Source organism: Pseudomassariella vexata (genome assembly GCF_002105095.1).
Source record: "Pseudomassariella vexata strain CBS 129021 chromosome Unknown BCR38scaffold_10, whole genome shotgun sequence".
Lineage (NCBI taxonomy): Eukaryota > Fungi > Ascomycota > Sordariomycetes > Amphisphaeriales > Pseudomassariaceae > Pseudomassariella > Pseudomassariella vexata.
In genome coordinates this window covers 1,856,028-1,876,303 of record NW_024467965.1, presented here as the reverse complement: position 1 = coordinate 1,876,303, position 20,276 = coordinate 1,856,028, and the positions used below count along the sequence as shown (strand labels likewise).

Genomic DNA, 20,276 nt, shown 5'->3' with positions numbered 1-20,276 from the left:
TCTCGTCGTACAGTTTGATGGAGAAAAAGCTACGACATGGCATAATGAACTCGGAGAGAGGTTGGGAAAGCTATATGTGATATGCCTTCGTGATCCAAGTAGTAGCTCGTCTGCGCGGTCATATGCACTCGTTCCCAGCCACCTGATAACAAAGCTTTCATCCCCGAGGCATCATTCGTTGAGTTAACAAGCCATTTTTTCCATGCAAAGATTCGTGAAACCTGCTCCTGCCTGATTGCAGCTGGCATCTGAAGTTCCTTTCGTTTGGAAAGACAAATTTGTTTGCACCACCATGAAGCAGCGGCATGCTCGCAACGTGCACCTTTGTGACGTGTGCACCTCGGGTTACTACTACTCCCACAGATTGCAGAGAGCTCTTGCAGAAATGTCGAGGGACATGGCCCTTTGATGAAATAAGGGCTTCACCCGTGGGTGTACTAGGTGCTGAATGTGGAGTTGAGTATCTGAAAGGGCAGTATCTTGGGAGATGAAGGATACAGTACCTCGCTAATGAGGGATTCAACGACGATACAAACTGACCAAACCACACCTATCCAGCAATATCACTGATAGGGGGAGGGTGGGTAGTAGGAGGCTACCTATGCAAGGAGATTGGCTACTCCTGACTTCAGTATTTCTATACTTTGACATTGCTAAAATACAAGGTGCACCTTAATTTCACAACCCATACTTCTTATCAACAGCCAACAAACCCTCCGTTAGTCCCAGTGTCCCCGCCCTCCTATTCACCACTAACTCAATCTCACACGAGTCCCTCTCTCTGACATTCATTTTCGTAAGCCAGATTTTATTATTCTTGATCCCCGCGGCCGCATTACGGAACTCGATCGGCTCCCGCGACACCAGTGCCAACGCAACAATATCCCCAATGTCCTTCCACGAGTGGCTCGTGAACCCCGTACTCGTGACCCAGAAGAAGAATGCCTGCAGGGAGTAGCCCACACACAGCCCCACGTGGAGGAGTAACACTACGACGGCGAAGAGCATTGTTTGGGACCGTAGGCCGTACCCATAACCCCATCGCTGCACATCATAATTAATCGAGACCATGGTACTAGCGTCCGAGGCAGTTTGGTTGTATACAGGCATCTTTTCCCCACCAGCCTGGTATTGCAAATTGATCGCCTCGAACATCTCGACTCCATTTTCGTCCTCGTGCTGCGGTTTCAGCGCCGTGATAGTCCCCGGTGCCTGTTCACGCGCCAGCCCATCGGCAACAACCATGCTGACCACGCCAGCAACTGTACTCGAGATGTTGGCATAGTACTCCATCTCGGTGTAATCTAGACGGGGCGTGAAAGAGTAACTGGTTGACATCTCCAGGGGGTTGCGGTCGCTGTCACTAATAAACTGAACGAGCAGGTTGGCGACAGCGGAGAAGTTGCTGTAGGGGAGTGAATTGAGAGTCCAATTTGCATAGCCCCAGCCGTTGAGTAGGGCGGCCCACTCCGGGTCCATGGCCAAAGTATCAGACAGGCCGTATTGGACGCGGTGCTCAGGAGTATAAGGATCCGCGTCTAGGAACGACGCGATAGTAGTCAAGTTATGCTCGACCACCATACCATTTTTGGGATCGTACGAGAGCTGAGTGGCAGCCCAGCGAGCATCGATCATGCATGGGACCAGTGCGATGCGAGACTCGTACAAAGGTGTTCCCTCGGCGTCAGACTTGCCGATGGGCCGCACGATGGGGAGCGTGGCAAGGGCGCCAATGGTGGAATGCACGGGGCCACCGGAGCGGGTGGGGAGGTTGGAAACGTCAATCCATTGGAAGTCCATAGTGTTTACCTTGTATTGGAAATTCCAGAGGGCGTCGTCGACTTTCCAGCCGTTGTCCTCGCCATAGGGGTTGCGCAAGGAACCTGTGGCGTTGTGGAGTAGATTGGTCTGGAATTTGAGGGACTGGCTTTTGTTCTGCAGGTCCCAGGCGTCGTAGGTAGTGCATTGAACTTGTACTATGGGGTTATAGATTGAGGAGGAGTCCGAGTTGAGGAGTTTGGGCCGTTTGACGTTGTATACTTCGCCGACGTCGTTTTGACTGATGTATTCCCAGAAAAGATCGGTCAGCATCACGACGGAGGAGTGCAATGTTGTCGCGACGGCAACCCCTGTCCCTGACGCGGAGAGGGTGCGTGCGAAGGAGAGTTTTCGAAGGGTTCGGCCGAGGAAGCTTTCCATGGGGAGGTCGTACGTGATACCTTCGTTGGACCAGGCGTAGACCCAGTCTAGGAGATTGTCGACACCGCCGCCTGGGCAGGTTGCAAAGGGGAATATCGTGGTTGAGCAGCTCGATGACACTTCTTTCGCCATATCAGATGTCAATGCTCTTGGATACAACTCATTGGGTGTGACCCAGATGTAGGAAGTCAGAGGCCGGCTGGAGAAAGGATCCTTTAGAGGCCACCAATCCAGGCTAGGTACGAGGGCGATGGCAGATGCGGGACCGACCATGTTAGCATAGACTATAGAGAAACCCAGGCCAAGGGTGAAAAGAAATGCTCGTCTGTCGAATAATCGCAGACTGTGCAGGAAAGGGTGTCCGAATTTGCCACTGAAGAGGTACTCGACCGAGCCAACCTGATACGCTCCCATGAGCAGACCGAACAAAATCCCATCCTTTCCGACGAGCTTCCGTCTCGCGACGTGAATAACTACACTCGAAAGCGAAGCCACGATGAGAATCTCATGGATCTTGGAAACGAACTGCAGCGAGTTCATAGCATCCGTTTGCCCCAGGCCAAGGAATAGCCATTTCCGCTCCGTGGTCCACGTGTTCTCGTCAGACCAGTATACACTGCGGAAGATGAGCTGCAGTACACCCGCCGTAGCTCCTAAAGCAACCAGATGGATGAGGTGCTTCAAGGGGTTGAAGTGTCGCCTCAGGGCAACCTTGGGTTTTTCGAGCGTGTCGGAGACTGGGGGTATTTGCTCGGCGGAGGTCTCGGGTAACACTGCACAATACTGGAAATTCGCTTTGCCCTTGTTGTACAACAAACTGGAGGAGTTTTCTTTGCTCATGATGGGCGAGCAGAAACTGCAATGGGTTTGACACAATTATTCGAAGAAGGCTAATCAATGGGGTGTGCCGGTGCTCTTATGTGCTGGTGCTCAACAATGCCAAGATATTTCGCTTCACCAGCACCTACCGACATGTAGAGGCTACGACAGGTTCATATCCGAGTCCTGCGACATTCTTTGGTATCGGAGGGGCCATGGCACACAACAATTCCCGTGGCAGATACCGCTAACTATATTCGATGTAGGTGTAACCGACCGAGCGAGATGGCTCTGGGCTAACACCACCACAAACAGAGGTAATAAGGTCAGAGCCTCACCCGGAAGAAAGAGGCAGATACTTGGGCGTCTCAAATTCAGCCTAATGGCCCTTAGAATCGTTAAGCTAGTCCTATAGGGTGATAGTGAGAACCCTGCAATAGAAATTGGGCTTGTACCAAGACTGACGGATAGCGCTACGGGAAAGTCAAGCCTAAGGGCTGGGTCGCTCGATGTGAAAATCGTGCTAAAACCCCATGGAACGTTTATATTCTTAAATTGCGGGTCAAGAATTAGAGGCTGTGGTCTGAGGCAGCCCAAAACCCGCTGCTCTGCCAGCTCGATCAAATAAGGACAAGGGTCGGACTGACCTCACCAACCTCATCACCACCCCTTGGTTAGTGAGTAATCAAATTAGTAAGAAAAACGCTGGTTATGCAAGGCTAGGTTCTAACTTTTTAGTTGAATTTGTTGCTAAGACATGAAGCCATCGCTAGCCTCGCCGTCTCCTAGGAATATACTGGCGGAGTTAGCTGTAACCTCCTCTATATCCTCGTCCGGTTCACCTAGCTAGTAGTTTTCTATAGCCGCTTCAGCCATTAGAGAACTAAGCAGAGTATCTAACTGTCACGACCTGGGTTGCATCGCATTGGTAGAGACCTCGATTAGGTGCTATCGACGAAGATTCTACTCTAAGGAGCGAAGGAAAGAAAATCACAACTTAGGTTTGAGGGAGCGCGACTAAGTCGTCCACGCTTGGCGGGGCTCCTACAGGGGTTATGATTGACTTCCCATCTGGCACTGCCACGGCAGGTGTTCCAGCTGTAAGTCACCTGGTTGTAGTGAGTCTGCGAGGGTTGACCTTCACACTAACTAGCCTATTAAGCCGACTCTGTACTAATTTCGTACTGTCTAACACGTACCTATGATACTAGTAATCTAAGGACCACCTTCTTCGGCTAATTCATCTTATCTCTCAAGGAAGCAGAAATTCCGTACTGTAACGGGGTAAGGCCGGACATCAGGGAAATAGGTTACGGGGCTAGGAGAAAGTTTATTTTCTCTTCTTTAAGAGGCACAGAGGCAGAGTAGAACACGAGTCCTCCATCTTCACGCATCATCATCCTCATCTTCATATCATCATCTCCTTCTTATCTATATCTTCATCTTCGCTTTTCAGTCAGTTATTTAGTTATTTTAGTTATTCAGCTTATCTTTACGTTCGAGATCCTCTTATCACGATACGAGTATCAGAGGCACATCCGACCAACTCGCGCACCAGACGTATAAGAGCTTCGCTCTTATAACTAGTACCACGATCTTCGTCTGATCAGACCAACAGATAGATCTATTAGTACTGGAGCCGTCTGTTCAGTGTGTTAGGTGGTAGGTATATCCTACTGACCGCCTGACCCCGTTTCAATACTAGCTTACTCTTTTAGAGGGTAAGAACGCCGCGCTTCGAAAGGCAAACAAGATATTTAGCCGGCGGCGTCGTATGAAACAAAACAGTTTATAGGATAAAATATTACTTCGTATATTAGCCAGAGACGATTTATGGTCTTAGAAGCAGGTTAACGGATAGTGATAAGATAATTGCACTAGAATTGTAGACGTACTGTGACGGTCAACCCTCGCAGACTCACTACAACCAGGTGACTTACAGCTGGAACACCTGCCGTGGCAGTGTCAGATGGGAAGCCAATCATAACCCTTGTAGGAGCCCCGCCAAGCGTGGATGACTTAGTCGCGCTCCCTCAAACCTAAGTTGTCATCTTCTTTCCTTCGCTCCTTAGAGTAGAATCTTCGTCGATAGCACCTTGTCAGAGAACAGAATGCCATAGGCACCAGTGGGTGTCAGGACACTGAACGCAGGACACCGGCGGGCCGCCGGAGGGGTGTTTCGGACAAAAGACTCCCGAATCATGATTACAATCTATGTGAAGCTTTGGGATGACGAGAGCCAAGATCCTTGGCATCGCCGACCCTGCTGTTATGCCGGGTCCAAGCGGCGGCCTAGCTATCTATATAAGGACCATCTCGAAGTAGGATAGGGAAGGAGTTGTCAGAGCCACAAGTGTCATCCGAGGCGGGCCGGCTTCCACCAGGTAGGAAGCCGTTTGTGGCGGCTAGAGAGCCGCTTGTGGCGAATGAGAGCCGTTGAAGCCGTTTGCAGCGGATAGGGAATCGCTTGGTTGCAGATAAGGAGCCGCTGTCCAAGATATTGGCCGAAGTCGGAGGAACACAGACATACGGAAGCAAACATCCAGAATCCAAGAGAGAACCTCGGCTGGCTATAAGTAAGGAGTCGAGACGGAGGAAGATAGAGAGGGCAGAGATCAATGCATCACCGTGGGCACCCCTACCTGAGACCGCCAGTGACCACCCGGTGCTACGTAGGAGGGACGCCCGTTACTCCCCATCACTCTGTACTATTGCCTTCGGCCTAGCCGTACCCTGACACACCTAATCGAGGTCTATACCAATGCGATGCAACCCAGGTCGTGACACGTACGAGGAGGCCTAAGATGCGCTAGTGATGCTATAGGACGTACAGAGAGCCCGGTTATAATATGCGGTTATCAGTATAATAAAGAAATGTCTCAAGAGGATAGTTTCGAGTAGTTCTGACTAATTTTTTCACGTTATGGGTGGATTAACTTACATCTTATTGTACGAGGTCTTAAGAAGTATTCAATTAGACCGTAGGGTACGTTGAATGATCGGAAGAAAAACGCTTACTCTAGTAGTTGCTTTTACTTCAGAAATACGAAGAGGTATATAAGGTAGTTATCGCTTGACACTGATTGTTGGTATCCATATTGAGTTTTATAGCATCTTTATTGATCGCATCTTGTCTGAAGTTTGCTGTGATGTTACCTCTAACTATCCTGGAGTTCGGTACGAAATGAATATAAACCGTGTGGCGCTTCGTACTTAATCTGGCTGCCACTAGTTTCTGGCGGAATGTGCACCCAGCTGTAGTGTACGTCTACAATGATTTCATTGATCAACAGTCTCAATCGATCGGCATGTGAGTCGCATATTTCAGAAAGCTATGAGACTGAGTTGTGCGGTTCGATTGTTCATAATAATTCTCACTTTAGCAGATGGTAAAACGACATTGGGCTAGCTCACAATTTACCATCTGCCGCCCGTGTTTAGGCGGGGACTTTCCTCGTCGGTTACCGATGAAACCCAGTGAGGTGGAGATCGTTCTACCTGACGGAACTAGATGGCATTGTAAAAGTGCGGGTCTGCGACAAGGTGAGGCTCTGATGCCACTGTCGGCATTTTGTCTAGGAAGAGGTAAAACCTGGTGACAGCAACAGGTAATATCCTTTGAAGTTCCAAATGCATCCCCTCTATGAACACAGCTGCTTAATGAGCTGCATTCGCAGAATACGGCACCATGCATGCTCGTAGTGCAGTGCCATGATGAAGTATCCCAACGCCGGACGAACGCGAGGACTGGGCCGCGTAAGTACAAGTGCAGCTTCCCTCGTCAATTTATCAATTCACGGCGCGAATGCAAGGGTCGCATACAATTCCTTCCATTTCTGTAGATGAAGGAGGCGGCCAGGTCCGGGGCGGATACCAGCTGAGTGGTGCGAATTCTGTGAGCTTGCTCCTCCACCAGGGATATTCTCCACCGAACAGCTGTTTGCCAACACGAAGGGCGCTAAAACCCGGGAGCTGAAACACATTCTGGATCTCGAATTTATTACAGCGCGCATGAGAAATAGGTTGTGCAAAATGAGGAGGGAGAAGAGCCAACTCAAGCGGAGCAGATCTGGGCTCAACACGATGGCCAGAGGAAGGTATAACTATATATAAGGTGGTGGTTGTCCATTTACTTGGCGCCAAGCAAGCCAAGCATTTTTGCCAAGTCATTCATTCATCTATTACATTGTCCTTCATTGGTTTACCATGCTTCGTGCTTTGACTGCTGCCCTAGTCGGCGCATCTGCCGTCCTGGCAGTGCCAGCCCCCGGCCCCATGCCCACTCTTGCCCCGGAGCTGACCAAGGACGCCCCCGACCTGGCCAAGCGTGCCGCTTGCACTTTCAGCGGTGCGGATGGTTATGCGTCAGCCAGCAAGTCCAAGGCTGACTGTGCCACCATCGTGCTGTCTGCCCTGACTGTCCCGTCCGGCGTCACCCTGGATTTGACTGACCTCTCTGATGGCACTCTTGTTACCTTTGAGGGCGAGACCACCTGGGAGTACGAGGAGTGGGAGGGCCCACTTTTCGCTGTCAGTGGTACCAAGATCACTGTTGACGGTGCCTCGGGCCACTCTCTGAACGGCAACGGTGCCAAGTGGTGGGACGGCGAGGGAGATTCTGGCGTGACCAAACCCAAGGTATGTTTTTGGATCAAAATATCACGTATCACACTGATATTATCACTCATGCTAACAAGACCAATAGATGTTCCAAGCCCACGATCTCATCGACAGCACCATCCAAAACATCAACATCGTCAACTCCCCTGTTCAGGTCTTTTCCATTAACGGATGCGACACCCTGGCCGTCAATTCCGTCACCATCGACAACTCCGACGGTGACGATGATAGCCTCGGCCACAATACTGATTGCTTCGACATTGGCTCCTCCACCGGCGTGACTATCACTGATGCCACTTGCTATAACCAGGACGACTGCGTTGCAATCAACTCCGGCACTGTAAGTCTTAATCCCATCTTTAAGAAATTCACATCAGGTAGCTAACCACCCTGCCAGGATATCACCTTCACTGGCGGCTACTGTTCCGGGGGCCACGGCCTCTCCATCGGTTCCATCGGCGGCCGGGACGACAACACGGTCAAAACGGTCACCTTCTCCGATAGCAAGATCATCAACTCGCAGAACGGCGTCCGCATCAAGACCAAATCGGGCGACACAGGTACCGTCGAGGACATCACCTACAGGGACATCACCCTCAGCGGCATTACCGACTACGGTATCACCGTCGACCAGGCCTACGATGGCGACGATGCCACCGACGGTATCACTATCAGCGGCTTCACTCTGGACGGTGTTACCGGCACCACCGATAGTGATGCCGACTATGCTATTTATGTCAACTGTAAGTTCTTAACTGCTTTTACGTCTACTTGTCTCTGATGCCTATACTAATATTCTTTCCTTGCAGGCGGTAGCGACAGCTGCACCGACTGGACCTGGACCGACGTCAGTGTCACCGGTGCCGACAACTCGTGCTCCAACCAGCCCAGCGGAATCACTTGCTAGACAGTTGTTTCATGGTATCCAAAAGAGGCTATGCCTGACAAGACTAGGACGACAAGCTCAGACGGCCTCCTGCTGGTGACAACGCCCAGGTGTCGGACTTTGGGACGCAAACGGGCTGCCAATTCTGGTGTATATATTTTCTGATGGGCCAAGTCCCGTACACATACAATTATGTGTTTCTCTGCTACATTTAGGATGATCATCACTTGGATGAAGGTTTGTATGATGATTTGGACTAAGGTAGTCTCTAAAATAACCATGAGTGACTCACAGCAAGTCTCATCGGCTTATGAACTTCCACATCCTCTGCTTGTTATGATAAAACCACGTACAGCGGATCTGGCTATGACTCTGGTAGACGCCTTCCCTACTTCTCCACAATTTCCTAAGAGTGCTCGTTTGTAAGTTTTATCGGTCGCCGTTTTCGACCTTCTCCCCGGGACTCGACCAACCTCCCAGCAATACTGAGGTACTGGGCACTGGTGAGTGAGTAGCCGAAGTATCGCTCGACTTGTTCCGGACCATTCCTGATGAAAGAGGGCGAAATATTACACGAACCACAGGTTTGTTTGAGTTTTGGAACAGGATAAACGCAGTTTATTCAGTTGGTCGTGCCACAAAAAGAAAGTCATGATATTTACTCTGAAGGAAGGTTTCAAAATCCTGTTCGCTTATTTAGCCGTTCTGCCCGATCTATATGAGCAGTACGTGCTAGTCAAACTGTACCAGTGACTACCATGTTTCACAGACGTTAAATACCCTGCTGATGTAAAGTAGGTTTTCAACCAACAGCGAAATATTTGGATTCAAAACATACTATGAAGTTGCCAGACAAGTTGGTTGTTTGAGAGAGGGCATACATAACTTTGACTATCGCCAGCACTGATTTGAATTCCCGCCCTGTGCTCCATGGCCTTCCGCTACAAAAGAACACTATAAAACATCACGGAAATGATCCCAGAGGCTCATCGAATTGCTTCAAACAAAATGTATGAACCCCGCTCGCCACTTCCCTCATGGGCTGGGTTCTAGCACCTAGCGCTTAAGGTTTAGCCAGCTGTACATCACGGCATACTCGGGTTTTACAGGCAAATACGGTGTGAGCGTGGCTATAGGAGGGATTTGGAACAACGCCGCCAACGGATTTATACATCGGAGGCTGCGTGAACATGGCGAACTCGTGCTGTGTGGTGGAGGATATAAAGAAGATATGAGTAGAGGTGCTACGTGTAAGGTATTGAATCACCACCAAAGAGTTGTCAACTCATAAGTCGGGACCTAAAACAACCATCCCAGAAGGACTTTTGTTTTAGTTAAAAACAGCCGCTCATTGCTACTTTGCGACTATTTCCCTGCAAACAAGGGCGTGAGCACACTGCTCTCAAACCAATTCCTATCCTTCTCCCATCCCTTGAGCACAAAGTCCCTCCCCAGCGTCAAAGCAGCGAGGACCTGGTTTAGGGGAGGACGCAACGGAGCAGTTCGGTCACGCCTATAGTACCAGCAGATCAGATGCACGCCAACATGAATGGCCGTACGAAAGGCCATCTCCTCACTTAGTCGGCCGTAGCCTTGGACGAGTCCGTGCATGGCGGGGATGACGGCATCGACATCATTGAAATGTTTCCGTTCGTACAGGTCGGCCAACATTCCGCCGATGTCAATGGCGCGGTGGCCGAACTGAGCATTCTCCCAGTCGATGATGAAGAGCTTGTTGGATTCTTGGCCTGGCTGTTGTGGTTCTTGCCAGGAGGTGTTCGGGAGCAGAACGCTGGTTTACGGAGAGTTATTAGAACTAGTTCAATATATTTCTGCTGTAAATAATTCATAAGAAACGTGGACTTACTTGCCCGTCCAGAAATCGCCGTGGATGAGTCCCCAATCATCATCTCCATCTATCGGGGGCTTGTCGAACTCCTTTTTCATTGCGTCCTCGACATCTTCCAACGTTTTCCTGTGGTCTTCGACAAGCTCTGGATAAAGTTCGAGTATCTCGAGAAAGCTACCGTACGTGATGAGAAATTTATGCTTCCGCATCCCCTCATTAGACCCAACTTCTGCACGGAGAGCGGCCTGAGCAGGCGCTGAGATCCACCTGTGGAATGAGCGAAGCCAATACCCCAGCGCATGGCCGACGGAAGCCGGGCTGGATTGAGGCAGGAAATTGTTGACGCTAGGCGAGAGCAAGATCGACCTTAGGTCAGTAGTATTGAGGAGATGTTTTAGGACTTGCGTGTTTGTCCTTCGATCGAACAGATAGAGACGAGGGGCCTTGACCACTGTGTTTGGGGTGGTAGACAGGAAGTCGACGAGGGCGCGAAGCATGGTCTCTTCAAAGACCTGATGGGGATATGAGACATTCATTTGATGATGGGTAAGAGGGATGGGAATCCTCATACTTACACAGCGCGTTACATCGAGTGGGAAATCGCGATTAGCAGCCGCAAAATTCGTGGAAGATTTGACGACGACGGTCTTGGTTGTTGCCTTCGTGGCTCCATCTTGCGAGTAGAGGGATTGAAGCAGGGTGCCACGATATAGAAAGTTGGCCGTCCCGCCGCTCAGCTTCGTCAGAGAAGAGCAGGCATATGGCGTTTGTGACAGCTGCTCTAAGATCTGCTGGATGAGCGCGTCTTCCTCAGCCTTGTCGAGCGGAGCCATTCTGTAAAGCGTGTAGGAATTAAAATTTTGATGCAAAGACCACAGAACATGGCGGGGCGGGGTATTGTGTCACTACTGGGGGGGCAGAGTAGTGATCGGTCAAAAAGCGGCCGAACATTATGTGAGTCATATTGGTATGCAGCGAGTTATTAGTTCTTCGAAACAGAGTCCACAGCAGCTTAACATTACCGGTGCCTCTGTAAAGTAATAGTGGCACTGTATAGACTTCATTCATGCCTGCTTACCATTGTAGGACTCCATAGGGACTATGCCTATGGGACTCTATTTGATATCGTTTCATTTCTCCTCGAAGTAGTCAATCCCGAGAAAAAAAGAGAATGGCGAATTTGGGGCGTACAGGTCCATATGTTTCTCCTCAGGCAATAACCAAAACGCCTTGAGATATTCATTGTATTTTCTTCGAATGGCCTTTCTATGTAGAAACTCAGGGAGCTCTGATTGTAGACTAATGTACTCTGATTTAGATCGGTTTGTGCCCTTTGTCTCTAGATCAGTCAGGTACAGACCGAAGCTCCTATCTGCTGTGAGGTAGATGTTCTTAACAATGCCATGTCCGTCATCACGCAAGTTATACAGTGGATCAAGCATATATAGTCGTTCCTCAAGCCTTTGTCGCAATGCAGCAATTCAAGGCACAGTTTCAAATACAAAATTTGGATCAACTCGTCCAAAATGTGACGAGCCGTATTGGGTTAGGGGGGAGGCGGAATAGCTGATCATTGTCGCACTCCGCTGCTGACCTTCTCCCTTATTCATGTGCACATCAACTGCTGAGGAAGCTTTGACACTACTTGAGGATCACCTCTAGATCCGTATTCGGGAGTATGAATACGTCCTTCTCAATGAATTAGACGTATTTGGATCCGTTGCCACAGCCATATCCCTGTGGTGCTGGTCAAATAAATACTAGCTGCTGCCTTTTCCCTCAGCCGATATCAGCAATAATAGCTTAGAAGGTGTACATATAAACATTCTTCGATTTTCGGCAGATCTTTTTGCGTGGTTACCTATGTTCAGAATGTGCTTATTATTGTGAATACATAATTTCTGGTGCCAGCCTCGGGTAAAATCTGAGGGAGTGAGCAGCGATGCTACAAATAGAGAACACAATCGAAAATAACAATCGATGATGAGAAGACAACGCCAATACAAGGAGAAGTAGCGGTACAATCTCCAACTATTGAGAGTATGTCAAGAGATGAGAAAAAAGAGATAAGTGCCCGGTAGGCAACAAACAATCCTATTTTCTGGTGTCAAGTTTCCAGCAACGGACAACTCGTTTGCTATACAAATAGCTTGGTTATCAGTTCAAAATGCCTTCTCTGAAAAGCAACTTCAGGTGATCAGATAATGGACATTTCAAATGATAGTGTTGCATTACTACTTTATATGTTCTGGCTATGAGATGTGCCGAGTTTGATGCCGAGGCTTGCTAAGGGCAGCCTTTATTGACCGCTTAACATTTCTATAGCGGATCGTGGTTTCCATGTTCTGAATTTGTGAAACGTTCCGCCCTCAAATCCAACTTAGCATCCAGTCGGCAACTTGCACCTTCCCAGATTATTTGCAATCCGAACGAAGCAAACACCGACGTCATTGTGTCATCAGTAAGTTCTGTGTGAGATAAAACCTCGACATTTCCCTTCATCTTGAGTTGCTTTCATATTGAATACATACATCACACATGACTTGTCCCTGAACCGATTGATCAACACGATCGCCACGCTCTTTTGGTTAGTGATTTGGCCTCAAAAACTACTGCTCTTCATTCCGATCTACTTGCTTTACTCGCTCCAAAACAGAACCATCCACACAACGAAGCCGATCATGGCGCATCTTCTGTCCTTATTGATGGTAATCAACGTTGCATCTGCAGCAGTTCCTCCTGTCCCATACGTCCATCGCACATCCGCTTGGACCGCCAATGCCATCCACTTGTCCACCGCCACAGGCGAGTGCAACATGACTGATCCCTCCGAGGTCGACTACAACTTCTGGCAGCACATCTACCCCAACTTCTGTATTCAGTTCGACTTTTCCGATGAGAAGTACTTCGAGGCCAGCTACACTTCTGCCGACTACATTGAGGACCCGGACAACGGTGATGAGGCTTCAATCGCGACGCCGCCGCCCAACAGCGGCATGTACCAGCCGGTAAACGGGAATCCTTGGAGGTTTAACTTCCGGTTCGACCCTTTGGAACAGGCCGGCAATAGCACGGGCAACACGACATGCACGAATACGTGCTCGGAGGCCCTCGAGTCGCTTTCGCAAGGTCCATGTAAGTATTGAACAGCGTGAGGGTAGCAAGGTAGTACTAGACTAACGCACACTAGGCGGCAGAACGGGCGGTCAGATGAATCACATGGTAAAGGTGACGTTCTTGTGTCACGATCGAACGCTTACATCTACTCACAGACATCCGAGGGGTCCTTCGATGTTGGGTGTGGCACTTATCACTTTTTTATTGCATCACCGGACCCAGACGAGACCAATTGCCACATCGACGACTCGCACTGGAATTTGACGGGAGCATCAAAAAAGGAGTTCACGCTGGTCGACGCCGTCTCAGCCATCGAGTCTTTCTGTGTCGGTAACGAAAGTCACTCGATGCTGGTCGACACCGCTTCGTCACACAGGCCTGGTCTACTGCAGAACCAGTCTGCCGAGTACCCGGAGCGGCTCTACAGGTTTGAGGGACGACGGACGGGCATCGACATCTTTGCTACATTCGCTGATGTACTGGAGGTTGAGAGTGCTGCCGGCTGCAACAACCACTCGTCGCAAAACTTCTACGTCTCTGAATATGCGGATCGGTGCCGTGAGATACTGTATAAGACGCTCCACCGATGTAAGATGGACCCACTCCGCGATATAGAGATACAGACTGACTTTGGTGCAAGGCAACAATGATGTTTCGCATATGTTGACGTCGGGAGGCTACACGTTGGAGCATCAAGCGGAACATGGATGTGTTGTTTGGCAGCTTTACCCCTATGACCTTGACTCCTGAGGTTGCGTCTTGTCTGCCTTCACTCCTTGCAATATTAAAATAATTGACTCCCGTTCGGAGGTTTTAGCATTTGTACAGAGACTGCTATTGATATGTTTGTGTCTTGGAATGGGCGAAAACTTACACTAAAAGCAAGGGACATCTTAGCTTCACATTGGCATTGATACTTATCTCACCGAGATAGTGGCAGAGCAGGTGAATGAATGGTCAATTATTATCTGATTCAGTGTCTTTTGGAGCAATATTCCGCGATGCACGCCTTGTAGGCTTATCTTGTCAGTGACTTGCAGTACATATTCGTGCTATGTGAGTCTAGACGGCTAAGGATATATCAACATATATCAACCAGTTGACAAAATTGGTATTTAGTGGGCCAAATCCGCACTAAAGTTTCTCCACCAGAGCAAATTTTTGCTGCCATCTTCACCGTCATCAACCTTGATTGATTTAGCGCCAAGTAGTCATCCATTCCGTCAAGACTTATACGCACTGGCTTCCATCCCTATCCTTGACCATGGCCTCAGACCACAGCGATACCCCTATGACATCGCCCCCCCCACAATCGCCTACCAATCTCAATGTCTCTCCAACGACCGATACCAGGTCCCCTCTCCCCAACTCCGATTCCCTCCCAGACCATCGCGACCCAGATTTTATCCCCCTCCCCTCCCGCGCCAATGACGACGACGAAACTGAGTACCACGCCCGGGTGCTCGCGCACTTTCCCGGATGGAGCTTTACTTCGCGTCTCCGGACCGTCTCCTCCTGGGCCTGGCGGTACGGGTACGACATTGAAAAAGGCGGTGAACGGAGATGGGTGTGCAAGCTTTGTGTGGCAAGGCGCAACCCTCGGCTCAAACCGGCTACGTATAGCGCGGTGGGCATCCAGAATGGACCTCAGCATTTGTATCGTGAGCATAGGGTTTCGGCGCCTAAGGGGGCGGGCATGAAGAGTCGGTTGGAGAGGTTGGACGATAGTCGGAGGGAGAGGGAACGGGGGTTGGTGAGACAGGGGATGAGGGGGGAGAGGGGGATGGGGGAGGAGATTGTGGTTGGCGGGGTTGATGCGGGAGAGGGAGGGGATGGTGGAGATGGAGATGATGCAGATGACAATGCAGATGGCAATGAGAACGCATCTTCTTTCGCTGCCATCGCCGCACCCCAGACATCTCTCTGCGATTTCGGCATCAGCAGATCAAGAGCCAGGGCTCTGCACAACCGCAGGGAATTCAGACACTCGATGCCCAGCGGCCAATCCGACGACGTAGTGGACCAAATCCGCCGCTCTGCCCGTTCCGAGTCCAACGAGATCATCCGCCTGCAGCAACGCATCGACAAGCAAGCCACACAACTTCTCGAATTCCGACGCGGGGAATCGGAAGAGTTGGCCCAATTGCGTAGCGATTTGCAATTGCAAGCCACACAGCTTGAAGAAGCCAAGCGCCGGACGACGGAGTTGGAGGAGGAGAACGCGCAGCTCAAGGGACGGGTTAGGAGGTTGACCGGTGAGGTGAGGGAGTTGAATGACGTGCTTGACGAGGTTAGGGAGAAGGGTGAGGACCAGGGGAGGGAGGTCGAGGAGGTTAGGGCGGAGTATATGTCCAAGATGGAGGCTATGAGGGATAGGCATGAGAGGACGGTGGAGGGGTTGGTTCAGCTTGCTCAGTTGCGGACGGGTGGACGGCAGAGTTGAGAGACACATGGATGAAGAGCCAATGTTGGTGCTGCAAAAAGATTCGCCAGCTGTGTTGAGGCTTGGTGCCAGACGTTATCATAAGTTAAGTTGTGGACTTTTATTGCGAAGAAAACTTTACAGAATTAGCCAATTTGCAGCTCATACTACATAACAGCCTTATTACATTGATCCATTTTGAAAAGGAGACAGGGTCATGGTTTACCATAAACATCATCCAGGCGCAATCGAATACAAAACTCATAAATCATAGTCGTATCGTTGTTCCCGCCAAAGAATAAAGGCCGTCACTAACAAACCGATCCTGCCTCACATCCAAAAGCTCACTCATTTCCACCGCATTCTCCAGCACACACGGTACATGCACTTTTCCCTTCGCCGCATTCAGTTGATCACGCGGTAGGGAGTGCAGAATAACACGCACCAAATCCATATTGGCCCTATATATCGACAACTGCAACGCCGATACCGCGACGATGGGCTGGTCACGACGAAGTGCATGAGCCGCCCGGTTCAAGAGGCGGCAGCCCGCGAGTTCCAGGTTGACGCTATCGTCGTCTTCCCTCAATTTTCCAAGCCGGGCTCGCCTCGCTCGGGCAAACGCTATGAGGCGCTCCGATCTTTCTCGTAGCTGAGAGGAGCCTGAGCATGAGGATGCAGGGGGAGGTTGGAGTGGGCTGGCGCCTTGGCCTAGGAGGAATAAGATGAGCGGACGGTGTTCGTGTAAAACGGCCTTTTGGAGAAGCGCCACGAGGTTTGGGGATTGCTCGTCGGTCGGGAGCTGTAGTAGGCGTCGTAGAAGGGAGACTCGGCCCCATGCTATGGTTAGGTCGAGGAGATAGGGGATGAGGTCGTTCATTTCTGGTACACATGCATTCAAAAATCGACTGATGTCTAGGATGAGATAGTCCAGCAACGCATGCGCAGCGCCTAATACCTTCCTTTTCAAGGCTCGAGCCAGGAGGGTCAGATGGTGTTTGGGGTTCAAGTCATACCGGAGCAGAAATTCGAGCTGGCGCTGGTGTGACATCGACTGGTCGCCTAGACCGAGGTGCACGAGGGACTCGGTTAGTTCAGTGGGTTGAGGTTCATGATCGACATGCTCTCTCGCCTTTTGCATCAAGTTGATCGTCTGAACGGCCGTGAAGTACAGCGCAGATTGGGCCGGTTGGGTGAGGGGACGGGCGCCGTGGTGGACGAGCGCCATGCAAGCCAGACCCCAATGATTCCGAAAGGATAGGTCCAGGACCTGGTTTAGATGCTCCTGGGTCACATTTTTCAGCGAGGTGTGCCTTAGGAGAATGACGAGCTTGGTGGCGTTCCGGGCTGTCGTGCTGTCCTCGGCTGCTTGCTCGAGGATGGTTCCCTCGTCGATACCACAGGGTAGGTCGATGCGAGCCCCATGTGCGAGAAGCTCGGCGACGTTGTCTTCCCATTTCTGCCGGTTGTTGTAATCCTGCCTTCGCAGCAAATTCAGCGAGAGCTCGCCGTTGTACAGCCTTTTCTTGTTGGGCTTATTGGGGTCGGCACCGGCCTCGAGGAGCAGCGCGATGATCCACGTCTCGCTGCAATCCGTCGCTGTTACAATGGGCAGCGCTTCGTTCTTGGTTCCATTGATGTCGACGCCAAGTTCGAGTAGCCTTTTTATGAAGGCCTCCTTGTTGGTGCTCCAGGTGTTGGGTGGGTAATGCCTGCGCATGGGGTGGTGGGCTGGGAATAGCGGCGGTGGCGGTGGCGGAGTAGTTCCAGCCACGATTTGTAGAAGGGGTAGTCGAGGTAGCCCGTTGGTGGGGATGTCTGAACTTATAGATACGGTTGAACTACTGTGCGAACTTGAGCTTGAAGTCGAATCTGAACTTGTTTTGGAGGCATCTGAATCGTCTGAGTCGGACGCTACTTCTTCTTCCAAGTCAGAAATGCCGGGATTTTGTTCTTCCGTGTCATCCCCCGACGGCGACGAAGAAGACGAAGACCAAGACCTGGTCGAAAAGGACCGCGGAGGCGAAGGAACGGGAAATAATCGCGGACTAGATCTGTGTCCACTCTGCGCTGGATGCAGGAGAGATAGGTTCAGAGGTTCAGGGTACCAAGACACTGAGGCATCGGAAGTTATGCTTGCACCGGCCTCGAGTAGTGCCAGGGCCACCTTGAAGCTGCCATGCCGTATCGCGTCGTAGAGTGGCGAATACTCCCAGATCCTCGACGGACCGTCAATGTGTGCGCCTAATTCCAGGAGCTTCTTGACTGTAGATAGGTTATTGTCACTGCGTACGGCCTGGGAAAGGGCGTTGTCCTCTCTGACGATGGTCGGGTACATCTTCATACCCTCGTCTCGGACCAAACGCTCGACGATAGAATCCAAACCTCGCTCTGCGGCCTGGAGAAGAGCGTTCCTTCCGCAATTCCACGGATGGTTCTTGAATTCCAGCGGTGCACCTCGGTCAAGCAGCAAAGAAACCACAGAAGACTGCCTGGCGCACATGGCGATATGGAGAAGGGGTAAAAACACGCCATTCTGGTGGCCGTGCTCGCACAGAGGCCGAAATGTCTGTTCCACGTCCACGCCGTGGTCCAAGAACCAAGCCACCGTCGCGGCGTGGCCGCTTTTGACGGCAAGTTGGACAGGATGGACCATGGGACAAGTGGGAGGACCACGGCGGGGATGGCCATACGGAGGTGGCCCAGCCGGCATTGCGACGGGACTATCCAACTTAGGTACCAACGAGATGTTCAGGTTGTATACAACAGCCTTCTCGAGCGTCGAGTTCTCGCCAGCTCTGGCCGCCCACGCGACGCAACTCGACGATTGGAAATCCCGGTTGAAGGCGTATAAAAGCGGCAGAATGCAGCGGTATAGGTGCCGACTCGCGCGAGCCCATGACGACAGGTCTGAGGGCCGTAGGACCAACTCAGGCTGCACTCTGTCGTGTCTCTGCTGCCATGACAATGGGGCACCAGGGCGATTTGGACGCGGAGACCACGCCGGCAACGCGAATTTCGACGTAGCAATGAGATGGAGCAGCTCTGCCGGCAGATCCTCGAAGCTTGCCATGCTGCGAAAGTGGGAAACAGATCCTGGAAACGATCACGGCTGTGACGACCTGAGTGAAGGTGGGCAAGGTTTGGTCGTCTTCTGTGGCTGACGGTCACCCGTTTTGCTGACGAAAGGGCGCCCGCATGTTCGCAACGCCTGCATGAGAAACAGCCAATCAACCACCCGATAGTGGGGCTGCTGCCTATAGGAGAGATTTGGTAGGGCCTGCATTTCGGCCCCCAATGCAAAGAAGCCCGACGAGGTCTTTTAAAGAATTTGGGCAACTATGACGGAGATAAAGGGTGGTGGCTGGCGGCCCAGCACGCTTTGGTAGGTGCACATACTCTGTTCAATGGGAGTGGAGTGATGAGCTCCGAGTTGTGAACGTGTTGATGAACTTCGTCCTGGATCGTTAGCAAGCTAAGAAATCTACTGCAGTATCATGCCACTTGCTGCAACCACGGAATGGCGCCATTTCGCTGCATAAATTTGCACGGCACCACGCACTTCGGTGAGTGCCGTGATCGGTTTAGTCCCTGGAAACAAATTCATGTCTCCCTCGTTCAATAGCGCCGGGTGGTTCAATACAATCCTTACAAAATGGAAATACCCTCATTGAAGTAAAGTTAGCGATGGACAGGATCTCTGGCGTTTGTTTCTTGACCCTACGTACCTTGTGATTAATGAGAAGCATCGGATATGCCCCAAGCCAAAGTTCCAATGCAGCCCACACACACTTATCACCCTCACAGTTCCAGATGCCATCGACTTCAAGCCCATGCTTCGTTGGATGCCTCTCATATCATGGTGTAAGATATGAAAACCTGCGTACCATCGAGTTCCACCCTCAGAAAGACAGTATAGACTTCGTTTCACCGCTTGCGTTCAAAAGTTTCAAGACAGGGTTCACATACCAATAGTCGTCCGTTGTTAAACTATCCTATTATTTATCGTCTACTTAGACGAAGATACACTCCTTTACAATATACTGCCACAACTCTCTTATTAGTGGGAAATACTTGTGTTTTCTTTACATCGGTTAAAAGTTGAAGAAGCTCTGCCCAGTCACGTATGCAGGACAGCGCATACCACGCACTGAAGCCATTGTATTCAGTAGTACCTTGATAATGTCAAAACGAACTCGCATCCCCGCGGCACCCGACATATACCCTGTGTTATCACCATGCTTTCGTGCACCCAGCTGTGGTAGATCCCCAATGGATGTTATCAACAAGTATACTTTACGACCCGATATCTTGAAAGTTTCATCAGACATACCCCTTTAGAGATACTCACCAGGATACAATTC

At 50.7% G+C, this 20,276-nt stretch overlaps 6 protein-coding genes across 6 annotated transcripts; 2 read left to right on the top strand and 4 right to left on the bottom strand.

Moving 5' to 3' along the window:
* Positions 1 to 678: 678 nt before the first annotated feature.
* Positions 679 to 3,039, bottom strand: BCR38DRAFT_411565 (uncharacterized protein; the record flags this gene model as incomplete). Its single annotated transcript, XM_040858590.1, has 1 exon — positions 679 to 3,039. One exon carries the CDS (start codon positions 3,037 to 3,039, stop codon positions 679 to 681), a length of 2,361 nt encoding a protein of 786 aa, XP_040713796.1.
* A 4,254-nt stretch (positions 3,040 to 7,293) lies between these two features.
* Positions 7,294 to 8,545, top strand: BCR38DRAFT_347502 (endopolygalacturonase; the record flags this gene model as incomplete). The annotated part of the gene is made up of 4 exons (XM_040856350.1): positions 7,294 to 7,656; positions 7,724 to 7,978; positions 8,036 to 8,381; positions 8,448 to 8,545. 4 exons carry the CDS (start codon positions 7,294 to 7,296, stop codon positions 8,543 to 8,545), a joined length of 1,062 nt encoding a protein of 353 aa, XP_040713795.1.
* Positions 8,546 to 9,612: 1,067 nt separating this feature from the next.
* BCR38DRAFT_440956 (kinase-like domain-containing protein) lies at positions 9,613 to 11,254 on the bottom strand. Its single transcript, XM_040860744.1, has 3 exons — positions 10,949 to 11,254; positions 10,392 to 10,885; positions 9,613 to 10,316 (listed from the first exon to the last, which is right to left on the bottom strand). The coding sequence occupies exons 1-3, from the start codon at positions 11,204 to 11,206 to the stop codon at positions 9,890 to 9,892; spliced, it is 1,179 nt and encodes a 392-aa protein (XP_040713794.1). The 5' UTR covers positions 11,207 to 11,254; the 3' UTR covers positions 9,613 to 9,889.
* A 1,800-nt stretch (positions 11,255 to 13,054) lies between these two features.
* On the top strand, positions 13,055 to 14,240 carry BCR38DRAFT_487457 (uncharacterized protein; the record flags this gene model as incomplete). The annotated part of the gene is made up of 4 exons (XM_040864159.1): positions 13,055 to 13,508; positions 13,564 to 13,595; positions 13,646 to 14,078; positions 14,131 to 14,240. The coding sequence occupies 4 exons, from the start codon at positions 13,055 to 13,057 to the stop codon at positions 14,238 to 14,240; spliced, it is 1,029 nt and encodes a 342-aa protein (XP_040713793.1).
* A 1,045-nt stretch (positions 14,241 to 15,285) lies between these two features.
* Positions 15,286 to 16,161, bottom strand: BCR38DRAFT_440953 (uncharacterized protein). The gene is made up of 2 exons (XM_040860743.1): positions 16,139 to 16,161; positions 15,286 to 16,048 (listed from the first exon to the last, which is right to left on the bottom strand). The coding sequence occupies exon 2, from the start codon at positions 15,940 to 15,942 to the stop codon at positions 15,436 to 15,438; it is 507 nt and encodes a 168-aa protein (XP_040713792.1). The 5' UTR covers positions 15,943 to 16,048; positions 16,139 to 16,161; the 3' UTR covers positions 15,286 to 15,435.
* On the bottom strand, positions 16,012 to 19,346 carry BCR38DRAFT_38697 (uncharacterized protein). The gene is made up of 2 exons (XM_040857493.1): positions 16,139 to 19,346; positions 16,012 to 16,048 (listed from the first exon to the last, which is right to left on the bottom strand). The coding sequence occupies exon 1, from the start codon at positions 18,983 to 18,985 to the stop codon at positions 16,181 to 16,183; it is 2,805 nt and encodes a 934-aa protein (XP_040713791.1). The 5' UTR covers positions 18,986 to 19,346; the 3' UTR covers positions 16,012 to 16,048; positions 16,139 to 16,180.
* Positions 19,347 to 20,276: the final 930 nt, after the last annotated feature.

Excerpts from the sequence above, each read along its gene's own strand:
- BCR38DRAFT_38697 (XM_040857493.1), bottom strand. The coding sequence starts at position 18,985 with ATGGCAAGCTTCGAGGATCTGCCGGCAGAGCTGCTCCATCTCATTGCT.
- BCR38DRAFT_440956 (XM_040860744.1), bottom strand. The coding sequence starts at position 11,206 with ATGGCTCCGCTCGACAAGGCTGAGGAAGACGCGCTCATCCAGCAGATC. Across the intron at positions 10,886-10,948 it reads CACTCGATGTAACGCGCTGT|GTCTTTGAAGAGACCATGCT; the intron begins GTAAGTATGAGG and ends TATCCCCATCAG. Across the intron at positions 10,317-10,391 it reads GGCGATTTCTGGACGGGCAA|CGTTCTGCTCCCGAACACCT; the intron begins GTAAGTCCACGT and ends TCCGTAAACCAG.
- BCR38DRAFT_440953 (XM_040860743.1), bottom strand. The coding sequence starts at position 15,942 with ATGTGTCTCTCAACTCTGCCGTCCACCCGTCCGCAACTGAGCAAGCTG.